Raw genomic sequence first — 23,169 nt, forward strand, 5'->3', positions numbered from 1 at the left:
TAGTCCGTGACAAGGATGGAGTTGTGGACTGCACCTTTGAGACAAACTTTGTGCAAATCTTCCACATCTTCAATTCCTACATACATGTTTCAGTGGAATCTCAATTTAGAGAGACCCACCTCATCAGACCAAAATCAGTGTGTTGCTCATTTTTTTTTGGGGGGGGGCTGATGACGTGGGTCTCTCTAATTTGAGACCTATGAAAAAATCCACAGCGGCATCTTTCATATGTAATATATTACTGCTGGGCATTCTGTGGACGTTCAACATGAATGGAAACCCCATGATATTATTGTAACCCTTTTGTTAAAACTAAAAGTATTTATCTGTATAATCTGGTTTATGTAGTGCCAGAATATATCTGGTTATTACGGTCTATCTCCAATATCCTTATAAGAGTCTGTGACATATATTTCCATTGTATGGATGTCTGGCACAAACGGAAATCCCACAATATCATTATACTATCTTTGGACAGAACAGGTACTATCCTTGAAGACCAAGAAGATTTATCTTAGTTTCATGTACGGTCCAAAAGCAACATCATTACTTTTATTTAAATTTATTTTTTATTTTTACATTGCAACATTATTTTATTTATTTTTTATTTTTATTTATACATCTCGCCTTCGATGATCGGGAGATCCTATTTATTAAAAAAGAAGATATATGATAACATACTACAAACATTAAATTAGCGTACCTATATACTAATTTAATGTTCGTAGTATCGAATTACCTTCTATCCTCCCTTTTAATAAATAGGATCGAATTTATATTCTGGAAACCGTGATACATGTACATACTCTAAAGGTAGTAGGGTATTAATATATAAATTTATGTTTTTTGCCAGTTATTTGTAGGTTTATTTTACTGCATATCAACTCCTTTTGGGTGATTTAATGCCGAATCTAGCCAAGTTTGGTAAAAGATTTTATGCATCAAATTCTTTATATTTTTAAATACTTATTTATGGTGTTTGGTTTGATTGTTTCATGTCACGGCATATCAACCCTTTTCAGGTTATCGTATTCATACGATAGTTTTCCACTTCCACAAGCAGTAATTTGCAATATCATTGAACTCTGCAAGACCCTTCAAACTGCACTGGTTGGATAATAGAGAACAGACAAGGCAATGCTGCATCGTATGGTCCCTCTTTCCACATTTGCATATGGTTGAGTCAGTTTTATAGTCTCATCTGTCCAGAGTAGCTTTTGATCGCCCCATTTCTATTCTAAGGTCGTTGAGTGTCTTCCACTGGATCCAGATTGTTTTTAAACGAAAAAAGAGAACTTCAGAAGGGGAGTGGTGGATTTTCATGCCAGTGGAAGGGGGCTATTCTCTACCCTTTGGTCCACAGGGATCTCTAAGATGTTGTTTGGGATCTGGAAGCTTCTCCTTAATTTCACGTCCATGAAGGAGATGGAATTTATCACTTTGTGATTTTTATGCAGCTGGCAACTTCCCATCTCACATCTGCAAGAGTAATAATGCCAGTGATGAGAGGCAGGTCGTTCAGGTTAGTAAACTTCAGGCAATTAATGATTAAGTGGGAGGGTGTTGTTCACACTTAGTCTAATTATACAAGAGTTTGTTTTTGTAATTTTTGACATGGTTCTTTACATTATTTATGGGCAGAGAAGACTGCTTTATCATATGGTCCTCCTCTCCACTTTTGTAGATGCTTGGGTCATTTATTTTTGTGGCCCTATCAGACTATAGCACCTCTCGATTCTCCAAAGTAAGTGAAGCTTGTTAGGATTAAGGGGTTATTTAACATAATTATTCCATGAGCAAAGTTTCTTCCCTAGAGCTGTCCGTCTGTGGAACTAATACCATTTGTTTGCTTCCCGGCTGACTATAACATGGTCGTTTTCAAGTTTAATGTGAATAAATTCTCATTGAGTCGTCCGTTTAGATAATCTAGCCTGACCCAAGTTCCCCCGTGACTGATCATGTTTTACCATTTGCCTAACACTTAACCCTTAACCTTGAGTGGCCTTCAGCTCTTGATAAGTGCTGACATTCCAAGTAAAAAAACAAAAAAGGTCAACTGTTTCCTAATTAATTAATTGGTATTTCATAATTTTGGTAAGTCTTTTGATGGTATGAATTTCTGATGTCACTTAAAACAAATATATTTTGCAGAAATAACTTTCAGGAGTTTTGGCATCAACATTCATTAGACCAAGTGCAACCCAAATACGTAAGAGCCACTTGAAACAGAGCCAGAATAAATGTGAATAAATGTCATAATTTTTCACCATTCCTGAAAAAGACAAAAGACAAAAAAAAAAAAATCTGAAGGGCCATAACAGTTTAGAGATATTACACGAAAATTTTCAAATTTTAACATTTCAGAGGGAAACGTAAAAGAATTAGACATTTGTCAAAGTCTTTAAAAAATAGGAAGACTGGCCGTTTTAAAGATATAACTTAATAAATAAAATGTTAACATACAATCATAGAATAAATAAAATGGAGATGGTGCTGATGCGATATCATTTTTAAATATATCTTAATCAGATTATACTAGCATTGATGTCTTTGTATCATGGTTTGGATTTGATAATCACAAACCTTAGCAGTGCCCACCCACACTCTCAATGCCAGTATATGCAGAATATATATGTATACAAATTATTTATATAAAAACTAAATGTCATATTTTAGAGGCATACTATGGTTTCATTACAGTGGGTAAATCTTTTAAAAGGCAAATCCACTTTAATGAAACCATGGTATTTCTCTCAAATATGTAACAGTTTTTATAAAAATAATTTTTATTTTATCTCTCATGTTTGCGATCAGGCATTTTATGATTTCTTTTCAACACATTCTGACGCCCTTATATATAATTAAATGATATACTTAATTTTTACCTACAGACACTAGTGTTTCATGCTTCTGCAATCATCAGTGTAGAATAACAATTAAATGACAGTCACTCGGATGTAAGTGTGACACATGAAATAAATAACACACACGATATCCTATTAATATATAGATAAAATAATATATATATATATATATATATATATATATATATATATATATATATATATATATATGGAAATGCACAAAAAAGTGAATACGAAAAGTATAAAAGTTTATAACTTTTCTTTATTCGTTTTCTACTGGTAGTGTGCAAGAATACAAAATGTTATTATGAAAAAAGTTTTAAAATTTTTTATACAAAAATGTGATTTTCAATTGTACCTACGGTCTTCCTCAAAGCTGTTGATTTACTTTAACTAAGCCATTTAAAAAGGTATGAAGCCATCTTTATATTTTTTAGATTAGATTTTTAAACTTCTGTAGGGCATCATCATCGCCTCCGTTCAGTCTCAAAAGACAATTGATACCTCTGTAAGAGTAGCTGCACGTGTAATTGTGAGGCAAGGATTGCGCAATCCTGACCAAACCTTTCCCGAATCGGCACTGCTAGAGTCCAGATTGACTGGAAACAATGCCGAGATAAGCAGAGAGCACATACAGCACCTGGTACTCCCAAATGGTCACCCATTTTAGTACTAGCAAAGCTGAATGCTGCTTAACTTCAGTGATCTAACAGGAACCAATGTGTCAACGTGATTATGCTATATAATAATTTATATATATATATATTCCCCTTATCTCACCCTTTTTTTTAACCAAGTAAGATCTGTGACTTACTTGTGGTTTTATTAAATACTTTTACATGCAAAATCCGATCCTGCATTTTGCTAATTCTTGCCCTCTGATGAGAAGGAGAGTATTTCTTTGAAACTCCACGGATTAAGGACTATCCACTTATCTTGTGCTTCCTTTTTAAAATTAAATATATTTTTAACTCTTTTTCAAGATGTTTTTTAACATGTTTTATTAATCATTTGTTCATATATATATATATATATATATATATATATATATATATATATAGACACACATGCACACACAAGGCTGTAGATTCACTTCAGCTAATACCATTTAGAAAGATATGAAGCCATCTTTACTTCTTGTAGATTAGTTTCTTACAACTTTGTAGGGCAACTAGCTTAAAAGTATGAAATGTCAAAAAATATATGTATAATTAGGTAAATTCCTTAAATGTAGAACACTGTAGTATGTTACACTTATGTGAATTGCACGGTGGTGTTGGTGGTGGGGGGAGAATAGATATTGTTCTTCACAATGCAATGTTCTATCCTCTAGAGACACATTAATCTTTTGGGCTTGCCTGATAATCAGACTTTCACGTATCATTCTCAGCATAAGAATCTATTAGAGATAAATTTAAAATATTCTTTGACTTTCAAAAAGTGCACAATTTGATGGTTGATCTTGGATTGAATTCTTTGATTTGATCTTGGATTGAATTCTTTGATGGTTGATCTTGGATTGAATTCTTTGATTTTATCTTGGATTGAATTCTTTGATGGTTGATCTTGGATTGAATTCTTTGATTTGATCTCTTTTCCATTGAGCTTATGCCTAATAATGAAACAAAGAGGTGTAACCTAAACAGAATAGCTTCCAGGCAAACTTTGGACAGACTTTAGGCAAAAGCTGTATTCTTTTGATATAAACCTGGTCTGAGAAACTACTACCAGTTCTCTTGAAAACTGATAGAGCTTTAAAAAGAATAAAAATCAACAGATTTCTGTCCAGGCAAGAAATGTGATTACGTCTATAAAGCCACTATCCTTGACACAAAGGATGGTAACCATATCACAATTATTTGGGGCAAAATAACTAATCCTTGTGGAACAGTAGAGTTGTCTATGCTACATGCAAGAAGAACTTACATGTAAGATTTATTGACATATGTGTCACATCATATATGTTGAGAATACTTTGCCCAACAAGTAAACCTTAACTAAGTATTCTAAATCATTTAGCATTAGTAACCCAAATAAGATGTTCTCGGTATCAATTTAACAGGGAATGGTGCATCTTCTCCAAGATTAAGAGCACGAAGTTGGATACTCCAAACTAAACGAATTCTTGCCCTTGAATCCAGTAAGACTAAGACACTACAAAGGAAGATATACCATAACATTGTCAATTGGAGGGAGAGGACAATTTTGGGTACTTATGTATTGTTGGTACTGCGCTGAAATAATAATGTTATGAAATAATAATGATGAACATATATCTAAAGTAATGGCAGAAACACTAGAGGATGACCTCCAATCAGTAGTGGAATAGGGACAAAAATGGATGGTCACGTTCAATGCCGCCAAGACAAAACTGGTTTCATTCAATAATTACAAGAAACCTTCTCTACCACCTATAGCAATGGCCAACGACTCTTTATCTGAGAGTAAGTCTCTCAAGCTCCTTGGCCTAACGTTCACAGGAAACATGAGTTGGAACAATTACATCGAGGGCATTGCCAGGGCCGCTGCGAGGAAGGTGGGCTCTCTCTACCGTGCTAGAAAACTTCTAACACCCGAAATTATCCTGTACCTCTATAAGGCCACTATTCGCCCATGTATGGAGTATTGCTGTCATATTTGGGCTGGTGCATCGGCTACTAGTCTCTCGCTCCTTGACAGGGTTCAAAAGAGAGTCGCAAATCTGATAGGCCCTAAACTGGCATCTAAGCTTCAACCTTTGTCCCATCGTCGAAACGTTGCATCCCTCTGCCTGTTCTACGAGTATTATAATGGTGAATGCTCTGAAGAACTGCAAGCACTTGTGCCCCCACGACGTGAACACCCTCGACAGACCCGACAAGCTGCAAAATCCCACCCCCACACTGTAAAGATCCCTAGATGTAAAAGATCTTTCTACTCCAGTAGTTTCTTCCCCAGAACTGCTAGACTTTGGAATTCCATTCCAGGTCACTGCTTCCCCAACTGTACTGACATGCATAAGTTCAAGTGCAACGTGAACCAACATCTCGCTGCCCTAATCCCTACATAGTACCCCAGTAGATGTTTCCCCTGATAGTAGCCCCCTACACCAAAGTGGCAATGTGCCTTGTTTGGGGTGAAAATGTAAAAAAAAAATTTAAAAAAAAAAATTTCAAAAAACTTTCTTACCATGGGGAAGGGAGGGTGTTTGGCCTATTCCTATTTTTTTTATTGCTTATGTATTATTAATTAATGTTATTATTGTGGGGAAAAGAAGTAAAGAGAGCGAGACAGAGAGTCGAATTTACGAGGTTCTTTCGTAGAAAATATATCAACATAACAAACAAGGTTAACTCAATTTATAAAAGGAAAAAGATTTATTACATTTTAGGAAATATTTTCATTGAAAATAATAGTTCATTTATGAGTGAACAAAAGGGGGAAATTAGTTTGAGATTTCGAGGAAGTTTGAGTTGGTAATTCAAGAGTCGTGATTAGTTCACGACGGGTCTGTAAATCGTAAAGAAAACTTCCTCACTCAACTATATGAAATAATTTTCACTGAAAGTTTTTGAGTAGAGTTAATTAATCACTCTGGAAGGTTCATTGAAAAATGTGAGAAGTTTTAAAATAATTATTTTCATAAATTTAACTTCAAGTGAGCATACGATAATAAAAAGGGGAATGCAAAAGTTAGTTATTGTTTCTGTGTCTGTGTGTTCGCCTACATTGTCTGATTAGCTGACTGTTATGTTCAAAGTGTTGTCGTGTTAGAGTTGAGTTGCAGACAGTAGTGATATATGCCTTCCAACACTATCTCTGAATTTTTGTTAACTGTTTTTTTTTTGGAAAATACAGAGCTCTTTTAAAGATTCTCATCGGCTCCCACGGGCACCGAATTTCCGACAGCTTGGGAAATTCTCTGATTGGTTAGAAAATCAAAACATTGAATTTTTAAAGTAATTTAGTAAAAAGGCGCCTCTAGCCGCATGCGCAGAAAACGTTTCGGGGCACTTGAACTTCCGGCAGCAAAAGAGTGAACATCGTAGCTCACCATAGGTGTTTTGTAACTATTCTGTGCTTCTACCTAACAATTTAATAATAAAAAAAAGAAGATATTGTGAAACTTGACTTTAACCTGAAAAAAACTATTGAATAGTTTTTCAGGTTAAATTCAAGTTTCACAATATCACAAAATGGCGCAGTACAAAAAATACACAAGCATCCGATTATGTTCTCAATTTCTTTATTAACTCTGTGTTTGGGAGGTAAGGGAGAACTTTAATGGTATATTCAAATATCTACGTATCTCATGTAGAAATCAAGTGTTAGCCTCTTGATTTCTGAGAACTTCAACTGAAGAAAAATAAAGGGAGAGAACTTGAATGCTTATTCGACACTGTCCTCGAGTGTTTTAGGTACACCGATTTGTCAGTACAATTTTGAAGAAAATGAGACTTTTAAATAGTCAGTGTAAAGCCCAAGATATGGACTAGTCTGAGTGACAAAATTCATTTATACAGAAAAATTAAAATATTAATAAGAATATCAGTTGTACATGCAATTCATGTAAGAAGCCTTTTTGAGTTATGTGGAAAAACGGTTTTATGTTTCAAGTTCTTTATATTCTCAAATATTTATTCATGATATTTGATTTACTCGTTTTGTTTTACGGCATATCAACCCTTTTTGGGTTATGTAATGCCGAAAATGGTAATTTTGAAAATAAAGGTTTTATGTTTCAAATTCTTTATATTCTCGAATATTTATTCATGATATTTGATTTACTCGTTTTGTTTTACGGCATATCAACCCTTTTTCGGTCATGTAATACTGAAAACAGTAATTTTGGAACAAGGGTTTATGCTTTAACTTCTTTATATCCTCAAATATTTATTCATGCTGTTGGATTTACTTGTTTTGTCTCACGGCATATTTACCCTTTTTAGGTTATTTAATGGCAAATCCAGTCAATTTGGAAAAAACGTTTTTATGCTTCAATTTCTTCAGATAGTTATTCATGATGTTTGGGTTTGGTTGTTCCATAGAGGAAATGTGCGGTTTTTAACTTTGCAGAACATGATTGAGTTTTCCAAAGGGAAAAGAGAAAAAGAAAATTCGATGATATAAATGGTTGATGCACTCTACGCCAGGAAACCAGTATCTTCAGACAGCCTGATCTGGTAGCACCAGGTTATGCAAGAGAATAAAAGTACTAGTTAAGAGTATTATACACATTTTCTCCAATACAAATAAATACAGAATTAAAACAAAAAACAATGTAGCAACGATATGCATGTTTGATGTGCTTACGTCATAATATGCAATGTTTCTACTGGTTCGACTACAGGTTCTACAAAGGCTAACAATGCCACCAGTGTGTGATGAAGTGAGTAATGATCCATAGCAAAGTAATAACAATCGGAATCATAATAATCATAGTAATGATCGAAACATGGTTATACAGAAGAAGAAAAAAAAAGCATCATATCTGGGAGGAGTCTCATAGTGAGAGTGAGAAGGGCATCTAAAGGTCAGTGAGAAGGTGAAACAAACGGGGAAGGGGTCAGAGTGAAAAGTTGGAAGGATAGCAACAATAATCAGGTGGTTGTAGCAAGGGGGTAGCGAACAACGGTATTTGGATTTTCATGGGTGAAACTTGTGATCAATTAAGATGCACGTGGAAGGAAAATAAGCGAAAGAAATAGTTTCAAAATAACAAAACTGACTTGATAAATAATTTTATTTTTTTAAATAATAAAAAAAAATTAAACACAGAAAAATTAATATTTTAGAAATATAAACGATAGATAACACAAAATAGTAAAACATAACAGAAATCGTTTAATAATAAAAACAAATTATATATAAAAAAATCAATTTCAAATACGGAAAAATAAGTGACTGGTTAATACATTTAAATGCTATTAATAGACAACAGGATTTTCTTTTAAAATTTTTATAACTATTTTAAAGTGCAGCATTCAATAATAGACGTTACTGTTTATAACATAATTTAAAAGGAAATACAGTTGGCAAATTAGTCAAAAACAATTAATTTTGGTTTACTTATTCACTTATTTAATCTTCTTCTATCTTCTTCTTCTTCTATAATATAAATCTCACCTGTTTTTTTAAATGTATGTATGTTTGTATGTCTGCCTAAGACTTTCGACGGAAGCGACGGATTTTTGCGAGATTAGTATAATTTTGAAGCTCGACCCTTCGAACGACAAATATCGAAAAATTGGTCAAAAACATTAATTCCTTCACTTTCAACTGGGCACTTTTCTACAGGGAGGGGGTCGCTTTTTTCGCCGATATTTTCGAAAATCATCGCCTCTTCGCGATTGTCTAGCCTTAATTTAAACCTACATCACTTCCGGTTTGGCGATGGGCGCAACAGCAAACATCAAATTTTTTTTCACGTTCTTTTCTCTTTCGCAGTATGGGTTCGAGCCTGCCTGCCTATTACCATTTTTTATTTTTTTATTTTGCTCAACACACACCTCCAAACACCCGGGCAACGCCGGGCACCCAGGCTAGTCTTCTATATATATACAAGGAAAAAGTGGCACGCGCGTTTTTGCATGTCCAAGAAAGGCTTTATTTTTTGGGGTGGGGGTCGAGAGGGTTATTATTTTTTACAACTTAAAAAAAAATTTACTTGATCATAATATCTACGATTTGCAAATGTTTGCCTTTTTTGTATAAATAAAACGAAACTAAACTGAAGCAAAGGCAACCGCTCCCCCGGCCTTCTTGGCACGGGAGGCGAAGATCAAAGTTTTTTGTTCATGTTTATTTTTAGTCTGAATAAACGATTTAATATTTCAAAGTGTAGTATCTGTTCCCGCAGTTATATGTCTTAGCGTTACAGGTTCGAGTTTGCCTGTTAATTGCGATGTAATGCTCATCCTGTGCAGTTCTAGGAAGTCCATTCTCGCAGGCTTTGCCTTCTCTCTTTTTGAAAGGGTTACTTTATTGCTACCAGGGAATGCGACGGAGATGTCTAGGCACTTTAATAGTTTAGAGTGCCTGTTCTTGGTGGCACTGATTTTTCAATCCCACATTCAAGCCCTCGTGTCTAAATTCTTGCAGTGGGATAGAACTAAAAACCCTACTGAGTATGAAATTAGGCAAGCCTGTTTTAGTGTGAATATCCTTACGGTAATCACAAAACATAGATACCATGCAATGGGTGAGGAAGTTGAATCGAAAATAATAGTACTTAATGAGTCCAAAGTATTTGATAAGGTCTTGCATAACGGTCTTCTAATCAAAATGAACTTGTATAACATTAATGGACGAATTTTTATTATAATCAGATCCTCCTTCAAGGCATCCTAGATAGTCATGCATCTATACAAGATGATACTAATGTGGATGTGCCTCTGGTGTCGATCCTTGAACCTTTATCATTCCTGATCTCCATAAATGACCTTCCTGGTTCAATTGAGTCTGAGATGGGTATATTCTCTGATAACACCAGGTTCAATTCTCGACATGTGGGGAAAACAAACATGCACATATCTAATGCAATGGTTAAATCCTTAGGAAACGATTCCCAATCTGTAGCAGAATGGGTCCAAAAATGGACGGTTACATTTAATGCTATTTTCTTTTATAAGATAATTTTTAACCATCAGTGACCATGGCTACTAGCACCGTACCCAAGAATTAAACATTCAAATTTCTCTAACATTACTGGGTAATATGAATTTGAATAAATACATAGAAGATGCTGCTAAACCTGTTGCAAAGAAGGCGGAGTCCCTCTATCATGCTAGAAAATTTTCTCACCTGTCAGTATCCTATATCTATACAAAGCCACTAACCGCACATGCATGGAGTATTGTAGCCACATCTAGGCTGATGCACCAACCACTAGTACTTTTTAGACAGGATCCCCCAAAAAGAGCTTTTTATCTAATAGATACATACTATCACCCAAGCTATAGCCCCTGTCCCATCACTGCAATGTTTTACAAGTATTTTAATGGAATGTATTCTGGTGAACTACACCCGACTAACCTGAAAATCAGTAAAGTCCTATCCATTCACTGTAGATACCTCCAGATGCTTTCTACTTTAATAACTTCTATCCTCAAAATACTAGTCTTTGGGGTTCCCTCCCTGCTGTCTGTTTCCTCGACGGTACCAACATGCAGAAATGCAAATGTAATCTGAACAAGAATCTTGCAGCACAATTCCCCACTTAGGAAGTTCTGATTATCTGTCTCAAATTCACAGTAGCCCTTGCATCTCAGTGACAATATGTCTTGTTTGGGGCAAACATAAGTAAATAAATAAATAAAATACGGTTCAAATCAGAACCGGATATTACTTTAATTCAAGCCATTAAATTAAAAGTGATTTTTTTTTGTTTAACATGGTAAGAACATATTTCCGGCCCACTCTGGTATGTTACTTCCTGAAAAAGCAAGATGGCTTCCACTGATCATTTAAAGCAATCACAACAAATATTTTTAGATTAAATATTAATTTTGACCACAAATAGGTTACAGATGAGCAAATAAACCAAAATATTTTGGATTAATTTGCCAACTTTATTCGCTTTAAAATAATTTGTTTCTCAAAGTAACATTTATGAATATTTATGGATAATAATGTGCTATCTAAACAATCCCATATCTACTTTAATAGTTGCAATTCTTTTTAATTATTGGAAAATTTAAATAAAAAAAATTAGTAATTTCTCAATAGATAAAAAATATAATTAATTTCTCAATAGATAAAAATATAATTAATTTTTCAATAGACAAAAAATATAATTAATTTCTCAATAGATAAAAATATAATTAATTTTTCAATAGACAAAAAATATAATTAATTTCTCAATAGATAAAACTAAATTTCTTAATAAATACTTCATTATTGTTAAGTATAAGAATTTTCTTTACTGTTTATTTTTTTGTAAATATTTCTGAAAGTATAGAGAGAAATAATATTTTCATATATAATAATAAAAACAAATTTCATATAATAGAACTGACTGAATAAAAATAAAACAAAAAAAAAAATAAAAAGAAATTTCAGAGACAGAAAATAAATAAATATTTTGATGTGATTTTATTGTTGATATATACTTTTCTTAAAAAATAAATGAGATGTATAAATACACATAAATATATTATGTAATAAAATAAACTGTCAAAAGAACAGAACAAATTTAATTAAAATGAAATAAAAAATTTAAAAATTCAAAAACAATTTCAAATACAGGAAAATAATTGAATGCGCAAGGGAGGTAATTTCAATGTTGAAAGATGATAGTATTTTTTCTTTCTTTATAAATATTTAAGACGTGTAGAGATATATAAGAATGTAAAATACAATAAAGAAAATGTCAAAATAATAAAATTAATTTAATAAAGAATTATAACAAATATTTTAAATAAAGAAAATAAGTAATGTTTTTCAATGAATGTAATATTATTATTATTGCTAAATAAGAGAATTTTATTTATTGATATTTTGATAAATATGTTTAAAGTAGATGGATAAAAATATATCGATGTTTAACAAACAAAGATAAAAAGTAGGACATGGATGAAATATGAGATGATGTTGTAGTTGAAAGATTAGATATAATGAAAACAATTATAAGTCATGAATTAAAAAAGAATTACCACAAAAAAAAATCTTTATTCCCCAGAGATGATAATTCCAAAAATGCCACCCATAGAATAAAATTAATAACCCTTTCTGCAATCCAACAATATTTTGTACAAATAGAGTGTGCCTTACATGTCTACCAAGTTTTAGTCACGAATGTCCAACAGTCTTTGTTTTGTTGCTTCTCAATGATATGCAAGGACACGTTGGTGATCGTTTCATCAGTAGAGGATATGAACCTGAAGTGATTTCACATACACACACACCGTGTCTTCTTGAACTGAAGAGGGCCATAACAACGCAAACTAGGGCAGTTAAAAGAGAAGCGTGTCACAGATACTGAAAAATTTGCATCATATATCCAGGTATGCTTATCATCAAATAATGATGAAACAAAAACTGTTAGAGATTCAGGGTTGAAATTTGTTGGAAAAAAAAAAGAAAAATCAGTCACAGACTAAAATTTATTGGTACCAAATATGGTTGGATTTCGGTAAAGATAAAAGATTGATTACAAATTCTATGGATGGCATTATTTTTTTTTGGTAGGGCTCATTCTGCATTGGTAAACGCTGCATGGCATTGCATCTTAGCTAATACCGAATGCCCCATAACTCTGGTTTACAATTAAATTGAGGTAAGCATAAAAATAGGCATTTAAATCTAATTTTGAAGCGCTGATTTCATATAAGACTAGCAGGGCTACCCGACGCTTCCCGGGACAAAAGTGTAACTTATTTCTATTAAATCTTCTACCTACCTTTATCTGTTCATGTCTCTATCCTCCTCCCTCTCCTTAACCGCCTTTTTCTCATCTGTAAGTTAAGTTGACCCTTAGAGAATGAAATTTTTTTCTAATTTTTTTTATATCTATCCAGGGCAATGCTGATCATTAATATACCAACTTTGCGGGTGTTTGTTTCGTATTTTTTGTTTTTTTTACTTTTAGCTGGATATATAAACACATATGCACACAGACAGTTGCCCTTTATAGAATTAATATCCATTTTTACTCATCGCTCGTGATCTTGTTTTTTTAGTTATACATTTTAACATATAAACGTAAACCTGTGTGTATGTGTAGGCCATATATATATATATATATATATATATATATATATATATTTAATGGTAGTTTTTTCCGTGTTAGAAGCATTGATTGAATTGAATTTCAAACTGAAATACATATGAAATACGTTTGAAAGCCAAAGTACTCAACAGAGCCAACATGGACAGCATAGAAACCGTACTCGTCACCACACAACTGTGATGGACTGAACCTATGGCCAGAATGGAAAACAATTACATCCCCAAAATATTATTGTAGGGAGATTTGGAAAATGGGTACAGAAAGATTGGTGGGCAAACACTTCACTACAAAGATGTGATAAAGCGCCACCTAGAGGCAATAAATATGAACAAGAAAACTTGGGGAAGAGCTAGCAGCAGACCGAAGTTGCTGGTGCAGTAGCCTTCACAAAAGAAAGGCAGAAGTAGAAGCAAAAATAAATGCCAGGTCTAAAAAAGAAATATAACCAGGGGCATAACCCTGGTAACTACCCATGTATTACTTGTGGGGAAACTTTCCACATGAGCGTGGAAAGTTACAACACCGGAGGATAAAGCAACAAAACTCTTCTATGAGGGGCTGTATGATGATGATAAACGTAAACCCAAACAGTATACGAAAAAATACTTTAAATGTTTTTCATTCAGTTAAAATACATTTTTTTTGATAAAGAGAGAGGACTGTTCGAAAAATATAACATCTATTATATATATGCTTTTATGTTTTCTATTAATCTATTTCTTATTAATAAAATCATCTAGAAATACTTTTCATCTCTCTCATTCACATATATATGTATATATATATATATATATATATATATATATATATATGAGGGGATCAAAGAGGTATTGAAGGATTCTTTAAATGGAAACTTATTGAGATAATAAAAAGTTCAACATGTAAAGTGTGGGGGGGGGGGGAATATATACTAGTGCATATAGATTTATTTATCAATTCAATAAGGAAGATACATCAATAGGAGCAGAGGTTATAAAAGCTTTTTATACCTAGGCGTTTTGAAGTCTAATGCTTCTCACCAGAAGAGGAGGGAGGTTGCTTGGTAATAAACAAGGAATGAGACGTCTAGCAATAGGCTCATTAGGAATGAAATATGAGGATATCTTACATCTTTAGAGAGAGTTTCGATGTTCTTAGATGAGAGTGGGATGTATTTCTTATTGGACATGCTTTCTACTTCTTTTTATGGAGAAAGGGACACAAAGGAGGTATTCGCCAAGTTTTCTTCAAGGTTTTATTTTGGAGAAAATTTACTCAGGAAAGAGAGAGAGAGTAAGTGATTAATGTTCTCTTAGCTAATTATTTAGTTATTTTGTTACTTTCTAACTTTAATAAATGAGTAGTGTATGGACAGAGACATCAAAGTAACAGTTGGCACTTAGTGGTTATCAAAGTTTTCTACATTATTGGCCAACTGCCTTGCACAACCCATGGCAGACTCACATTATTCGAGGGCTACCACAGACAGACTAATTTGAAAACCTTTGTTTTTCCCAGCTGTTTCATACATAGAGTTCACATGTGTTGGTCATTTACATGCATTCTACTTCTTTTCAGGTCCTGGATATGACCTTAAACTATATCCAGTGGTAAGGCCTAAGCTTGTGGGCTTTGGGGAGTGTGGAGCCACCCTTTAATTGCCATTGCTCCCAGGTTCATTCTGACCCGGAGTGGTAGTACCTGTTAGGGTCCTAACTATGGGTTAAGTAGACACCGACTTGAAAACAACAAATATTCTATTAAATATTTTTCTTCAAAATCTTTGGATTCGGCATTAAATAACCTGAAAAGGATTGATATGTCATAAACAACCAACGAACTTCTTTGCATGAAGAAAGGAAACACACAAGGAGACGTTTGCTGAGTTTTCTTCAAAGTTTTATGTTGGAGAGAATTAACTCAGAAGAGATTGATGCTCTCTTAGTTAATGATTTAGTTACTGCCTAACTTAAATGAGATAAAGCTAATTCTTGTAGAAAGCTAAAAGAAGGCTCAAGGAAAGCTGGAGCACCATGACTATGCTACAAAGACGTGTTCAAGAGACATCTAAAAAGTATCAATGAGTGCAATAACTGGAGATAAAAGGCTCAAAATTGTGTGTCATGGCGGGCATACAGATGTCATAAGGAAGAGAAATGTGGTTCTGGACAGACAAGAGGTTGTGCAAGCTGGATCCAGTACCTTCACCTACTGAAGTGGCCTTCATATGCGTCAGTTGTAATGCGGCAGCGACATGGGTGTTAAGTATACTCATCTGTGTCATTGTCAAAATATGACGGGCTACTGCTGCTGCTGAGCTTAAATAAAGTGAGTAATGCCTGGACTGAGACATTTCGCAGTTAGCGGTTATCAAAGTTTTCCACATTATTGGCCAACTGCTTGCGCAACCCACAGCAGACTCAAAGTATTCAATCCCACAGACAGACAGATTTGAAAACCTTTGCTTCTCGCAGTTTGAAAAACGTGACGTCATTCCTCATATCACTTTGTTTTGTCTATGTTATTTAGCTCTGACCTTACATGTCAGCCATCTTTGACTCAACTCTGGGAACATTTCTGATTTGCAGATTTGGATTATTATCAGATACTCAGTGCGACCCTTGTCCAAATCAACACTAGCTAACTTAATCGCCACCGACATAAGATCATTAATACGTAACAATTTAAATTCACCATATCAAATTATTTTTACAGAAAAGCATAAATAAAATAAATACCCGTTCCGATGCTTGCCTCAGAGGAACATGTTTTATTTGTAAACCAGTGTAATTTTGTTTTCAGATATGAATTTGTGTTTGTAATTGATTTATCAACAAAATAATGAAAGAAAAGCATAAAAATTAAGAAGCATAATGACAAGCTGTTTGAAGCAGTTAACTTAATAAGAAAAATGAACACAAGGAAAACGCTTTGAAGAAATCTAATTTAAAAAAATATAATCACTTTGTTTCTTGATCGTTGTGTTCAATTTTTACATTCAAAATGTTGATTAGATTAGATTTTTATGTCACAAAATGTAAAAAAAAAGAAAAATTGTGATGAAGAACGTAGCAAAATTTCATAATAAAATACACTAATAAAATTTCACATAGGATATTGAACTTGATTTGAAAAAATAAATTGCATGAATAATTGTAACAGACTGGTCATAAAGAGTTATTTTGTGGCATATCTACTAATATGCATAAAGAATTTGATCTGTGTAGTAAGATTATATATTTGATGAAATTTTACAGATTTATTTAGTATACATTTTTATTTATGTAAAAATTATTGTTTAAAATAAAAGATTAACCGCAACTTTTATATACCATTAAATATTATGGGAATAACTAATAAATTATAAAAATATATTTAACTGAAAAAAAAAAAAAAAAAAAAAAAAAAAAAAATATATATATATATATATATATATATATATATATATATAAAAAATTCCGGTGAGGTTTTGTTAATCCAGTGAATTTTTACACTGAGTCTATATAATAGTTCTCAATAACAAGTTGAGCTATACATTTATTCACTATAAGTTTTCTTTTAATTCATGTAAACATTTTGGTTATACATTTGCAGACATGATTCAGCTCTTGCTGAAAATCAGATGAACTTCCTTGGCCACATTCTTATCAATATCTTCATGCTAAGAACTTGGCCTGAAGAAGTTCGGCTAACGCATGTTTTCAGATGTGTAGCCAAAATGTTTTCATATATAAAAATTGTATTTAGGCAAAAGTTTTTAATTAAACATACATTTTTAAAAATATCGGTGAGCTTCTGTTTAATTATCTTTTTTTTTTTTTTCTTATCTTTTTGGTGTGAAATCCAAAAATTAATATACAGTTTCTTAAGTTTCACAAATGTTTTCCATCTGGTATCGTATCATCTTCTGGTGAGGGAGCAAACGAACAAGCAGGCTGGGAAAACTGGAAAAGCTGCACAGGATCAGTATTTGCAGACAGTGGGACGCAAAATATGGAACTTACATTAATTTGTTCGCTTTTTACACAAAAACAAAGAGAGAAAACAAAAAGACAAAAAAAAAAAAGACAAAACTAAAAATTAAAAAGATATAATTAAAAAGAAGCTTTCTTATATTTTAAACAATGTTTGTTTAAATGAAAATTGCTGCCTAAATACACAGTTTTTACTTATGAAAACATTTTTGGCTACACATCTGCAAACATGTTTTAGTTGAACTTCTTCATGTCACATTCTTAGCATGAAGGTATTCATAAAAATGTGGCCAATGAAGTTCAGTTGATTTCCAACTAGAGCTGAAACATGTCTGCTAACGTATAACCAAAATGTTTACCTAAATAAAAAAACAAAAAACAAACTTATAGCAAACAAATATATGGCTCAACTTGTTATTGAGTACTATTATATAAACGCGGTAAGGATTCACTGGATTAACAAAACCTCACCCGAATCATATATATATATATATATATATATATAGATTCGGGTGAGGTTTTGTTAATCCAGTGAATCCTTACCGCGTTTATATAATAGTGCTATATATATATATTTCAGCTAAACATGTTTTTAATACTAGTTATTCCTTTTATTTTAATACTAGTTAATGAATACTAATTATTCGCACAATATTTGATGGTGTATGAAATTTGCAATCAATCTTTTATTGCAATCAGCCTGATTTTCGCCAAGGAATAATAGTTATTTTAGAAAAAAGGTTTTTAATCAAAGACAGGTTGCAAAATATGTCACTTTATTATTACAAATTATGAACGTTTCAAAAATATTGATTTTCTAGTTTGAAAACAAGTTGATAATGTAATAAGATTGTTGATCTGTTTAAAAACTCGGCGAATCTATTTTTTTTTTTATTGCCATGTCATGATCAATATACAACTATTTCTGCAGTCTTTGGTAAATTTATCTAGTGGTCTACACAACATTTTCTGAACGAGAAGAAGCCAAATTACTGCTGCAAAGGGAATAAGAATTCTCTAGTCACGTGTTTTATTTATTTTTTGTTTAGATTGTTGCCTTACCTCTAAGTCTTGAAGAACCAGCTGAAGACTGGCAAGGAAAAACTACGCTGGAGTCAACATTGTCCTCTGCCTCTTTCCGTGCCTTTCGCTCTTCCCGCTTTGATGGCACGGGAGTTTTTAAAGACGTTGGCTGTTTCTGCTGAGGAGGAGGAAGAGGAGGACCTTCTGGCTTGGCATTTCCAGGTCCGACAGCGGAAGGTGGAGGAATCCTTTGCTGCTCTCCCTCTTCTTCTTCTCCTGGCAAAGACACTACACGCTGGATATGTTCTTGCTTATCCGACTCTGGCACAGACTTGGCTCGTTTCACTTGTTCACGCTGCTTGTGTTTAGATGCAATAGCCGCATTTGCATGTGCCGCAGCCTCTTTGCGAACGGCCTCTGACCCTTTCACAGGCGGTGTGGCCTTTTTGCGAGCGGAGTCGTCCTTCTTATGCTTTCGTCGCGGCGGAGGCAATGGCGGTTGGGATGTGGTAGGCTCTACTAGGGGGGCTCCAGCTGTGGCCCCAACTAGTGCTGGCTGGATTTCCTAAAAGGAACAAAAAAAAAATATTTTAAAAAATGAATAAGCTTGAAAACTACTACAAATACTGAAATGTCTTTAGAGACATGGAAAACAAAATGTTAAAAGTGAGTTGTAGTTTAAAAACATTAACCACATTGAAGATTTTTTGAGAACGAGGTTTATCCTCGAAATATAACAAACATTTAAACTTTACTATTTTGATTCGATACTAGCAGGGGTACCTGGCGTTGCTTAAGTATAAAAAACAAAATAAAAGAGATTAAACGTTTACATCTACTCACACATACATAGTAATAAGCATGCACACACAAAGCACGATATACACACACACTGCTTGAATCCCTTCATTTGTCGACTATTGATTTATGACGACTGTAAATAAATGCATAAACAAACACATTATAATGGTCTCCGTATGCTGAGGAAGCTGTCGGGCGTAGGAAATAGCAAAAATGTAGACATAAGGAAATGCTTCCAACTCCGAAGTTGGGGAAAATCAAGAAATAAAAGGTTCATGAAAATATAATCCAAGTGTCGATTATTGTTCCTTGGGATGAACCTTCATTGCAGCTTTTAAGGACCCGTCAATCAAGACCAACCGATGGACGAAGTTATGTTACTCTTTTGACCTGAATAACCTCCCCAGAGAGACTGTAAATTGTTATATGTCTGCGTTTGTTGAACTGTTTGTTATACTGTATGACAGAATGGAACTATAAAATTGTCACCCTCGAAAAAACAACGTGATTCTTTTTCTGTTTGATGAAAACTGGTTGAATTTAGTAATCTGCACAGAATTTTGAACAGATCTCTTTAACCTACCGGAGTAGCATGCTCTCGTTCCATCAGCCATGACTGGGTAAAAGGCTCAAATAATTTGTAATTCTATTTTGAATGTCGCCCGCACTAAGGATTACATCTTCATCCTCCAACTACAACTGGATTTAGCAAAGTACTTATTCACTATTGCAGACAATTTTAGTATGGATTCTGGGAGTCTTAAACCTATTTTACTATTTTAAACTTATTTTAGGTGTTCAATCTTACTATCTATCACCATATATATATATATATATATATATATATATATATATATATATATATATATATATATATATATATATATATATATATATGCAAAATCACATTGACACACTGATTCTTGCCAGACCACCAAAGTTAAGATGACTATTTAGGAAAACTAAGCGCTGTATGTACTGTGCTGAGTCATAGAAATTTCCAGGTTAGTATCTGGGGGCACATTTAATTCATCGAGAGAAATGCCCACCCAGTCTTCGTTAAGACATGTGTAGAGAAAAAAAAAAAAAAAGACATGAGAAGAGAAAAAAGTCTGATGCAAAATCTGAGGTTTACTGTATGCTCTGTCTTATGGCAGCCATTGCACCGACAAAGATTAGCAGTTGTACTAAAAAGTGTGGCTGGTTCTATACCACTATAAACAAATAATCTGTGTGGATTTCCGAACAATTTAGTTGTTGTGGCAGTGCTCGTATGTCGGTAACACACACACACACACATACATATATATGTGTGTGTGTGATTTTAAGGTTGTTATTGTTCAGAGGTAAGGTAACCAGTGAAGTATAACGAGGTTAATACAAGAGTGCTCAATACTGAAGTAGAGCAAGGTATATTTTTATTTGTTTTTACATAAGCAGTAATATATTGCTACACAGTCATGAGCAGGTTTCAGCTAGCTAGTTTTTAGAAATTAGAGACCTCTTTAGGCGGTCTTGCATATATGAAAGCATTGCAAAATTTGTTTTCATATATGCGAGACTGCCCGAAGAAATCTCTAGTTTCTAAAAACTAGCTGACCAAAACATGATCACGACTGTGTCACAATATATTACTACTTATGTAAAAACAAATAAAAATATATATTTATATGTGTGCGTGTGTGTGTGTTAGTAATCTGTAGTAATATTCTGAAGTATATTAGCGACAGCTGTTAAAACTCGACCAAAGTATGTGAAAATACTGGCATGTTAAAATGTGAAGAAGTTCAAACTTTCTTCATGCCGTCCATACATGTGAAGGCAAACTTAATTCATATCTGCTACTTCTACTAGATCATGCCGCCAAGATAAAAAAAAAAAAAAAAAAAGTTCACAACCTCCCATTTCTGCAGGCAGAGAACTCCGTGTAGGGTCAATTATAAAGCACCATACCTTGTGGATTTTTAATAGGAAAACAACACTACAACTAACATGCACGGTATTGAATGAATAGCTTGAGCAGGAGTCAAGAGACGAAAATAAGGACCACGTGTGACGATTAGCAGGAAGGAGTTTTAGTCAGATCTCATAAGCAAGGGAAGGAAAGACCTGTTTAAAGATATAGCAGTATTGATAACATGCTACTCCATATCTCTACTGAGGTACCAGCAGTAAAAAAATAAAAGTTACATAATATATTGATGTCTCATTGAGTTCAAAACAATACACAGATATAATAATGTGAAATAGATTTATTCCGATAAGTACAGGAATAGGAACTATATCACATAGTAACAACTCGTAACTAAGTCGACCACTAAATCGCTTAGGGTATTTATTTGCTTTCCCACCAAAGCAAATTAGGCACAACACCGTTTTTTTAATGTGGGGGAAAACCAGCTCCCCTAAAAGTAGGGTAAAAAGGGGACACTCTGGTTGTGACCAAAAATAATAATTGTCCCAGTATAGAGGGTTTCCCCTCCATTGACTGGTACAAATTATCTTAAGTGCAGCATCTTAAGAACAGATACTACACTTTGATCCCGGCCCGAAGGCCAAGATATTCCCCTACATTGACCAAGGTCTTATATGTGGGGGCGACCCCACATATGATCTTTGCTTGCAGTATCTGCCGGAACAGATACTACACTTTGATCCCAGCCAGAAGGCCAAGATATTTATTTGCTCCCCCACCGAGCAAATTCGGCACAAGGCCGATTTTTAATGTGAGGAGTGAAGGGGAAATGGGGACCAACTCCCCGGGGAGTAGGGGAGCTGGATAGTGACAATTGGTATGAAGAGATTCCCCTACATTGACCAAGGTCTTTTATGTGGGGTCGCCCCCACATATGGTCTTTGCTTGCAGTATCTGCCAGAAAAGATACTACACTTTGATCCCGGCCCGGAGGCCAAGAACAATCGCTTAGGGTTGGCAATGAGTTTCCATTTCTAACTCGCAGCTTCAACTCTCTACTGCCAACTTCGCCCTCTTTAAATATACTTGAACTGTAGTCATGTGTTTGAATTACATCACAACACATATATAAACTAAAATCCCGACTTATTTTGTTAAACGTTGGTCCATGTTGTTTAGAAAAATAAAAGTTAACCATAAAAGAAAGGAAATGGGAAAACTTTAAACAAATAAGAAAAAAAAAAACGTGAAATGCACGACAAATAGTAAGTATAACATTAAATCGTATTTAGAGTACTTATCAAAGATCGTTATATCAAATTGCACTCTGAAAATTCGTGTGTATATGAAGTGAACAAAGAGTGTAGAAGAATTATCAGTTTCTTATTCGAATTAAAAACCTTATAAAATATAACATGATTTATTTGTGTCATATATTGGGATCCTGTGCCAGTAAGTAGAGATTACATTAACTAGTATAAATTTTAGTGAGGTTACATTAAGTACATGCCAGGACAACCTGGCAGCAAATGGAAATCGATCCAGTGCACCTAGCATGAATAAGACGAGGTGGAGGCTAATGGACAGCTACCTAGATAAAACATGCTAGAAACAGGTGTTGTTGATATTACATAAATGATCACGTGTCAGCGGTCAGAGTTTTGAGAGATTTCGAGATGATGAAGCAACCGTGCCAGATATATCGACAATGTAGAAATCTTAGAGAATATTTCCTCAAGATCTATCTGTTTGTCGACAATTTTTAAGGCTAAGTAAGAAAATTACGCAAGAAGGAATTAATTTTAACCTCTTTTTGGTCTCTCCCCTTGTGAATGAACTTTTCTCCCTAATGAAATCTTTAAAACAGCAACAAGTCTCTGTTATTTTATGCCTGAGTTTTATTCA

General features: G+C 33.8%; 1 protein-coding gene across 1 annotated transcript in view; it reads right to left on the reverse strand.

Annotated features, from left to right (window-relative positions):
• Positions 1-23,169, reverse strand: part of LOC145276968 (uncharacterized) — a 925,232-nt gene that overhangs the window by 486,327 nt on the left and 415,736 nt on the right. Inside the window, exon 5 of the mRNA XM_080128511.1 lies at positions 18,588-19,113. Coding sequence (XP_079984637.1) covers positions 18,588-19,113 — 526 coding nt within the window. The remainder of the gene's footprint in view (positions 1-18,587; positions 19,114-23,169) is intronic.

This window comes from Euprymna scolopes, chromosome 5 (genome assembly GCF_053919585.1).
Source record: "Euprymna scolopes isolate OS-2025 chromosome 5, ASM5391958v1, whole genome shotgun sequence".
NCBI lineage: Eukaryota > Metazoa > Mollusca > Cephalopoda > Sepiida > Sepiolidae > Euprymna > Euprymna scolopes.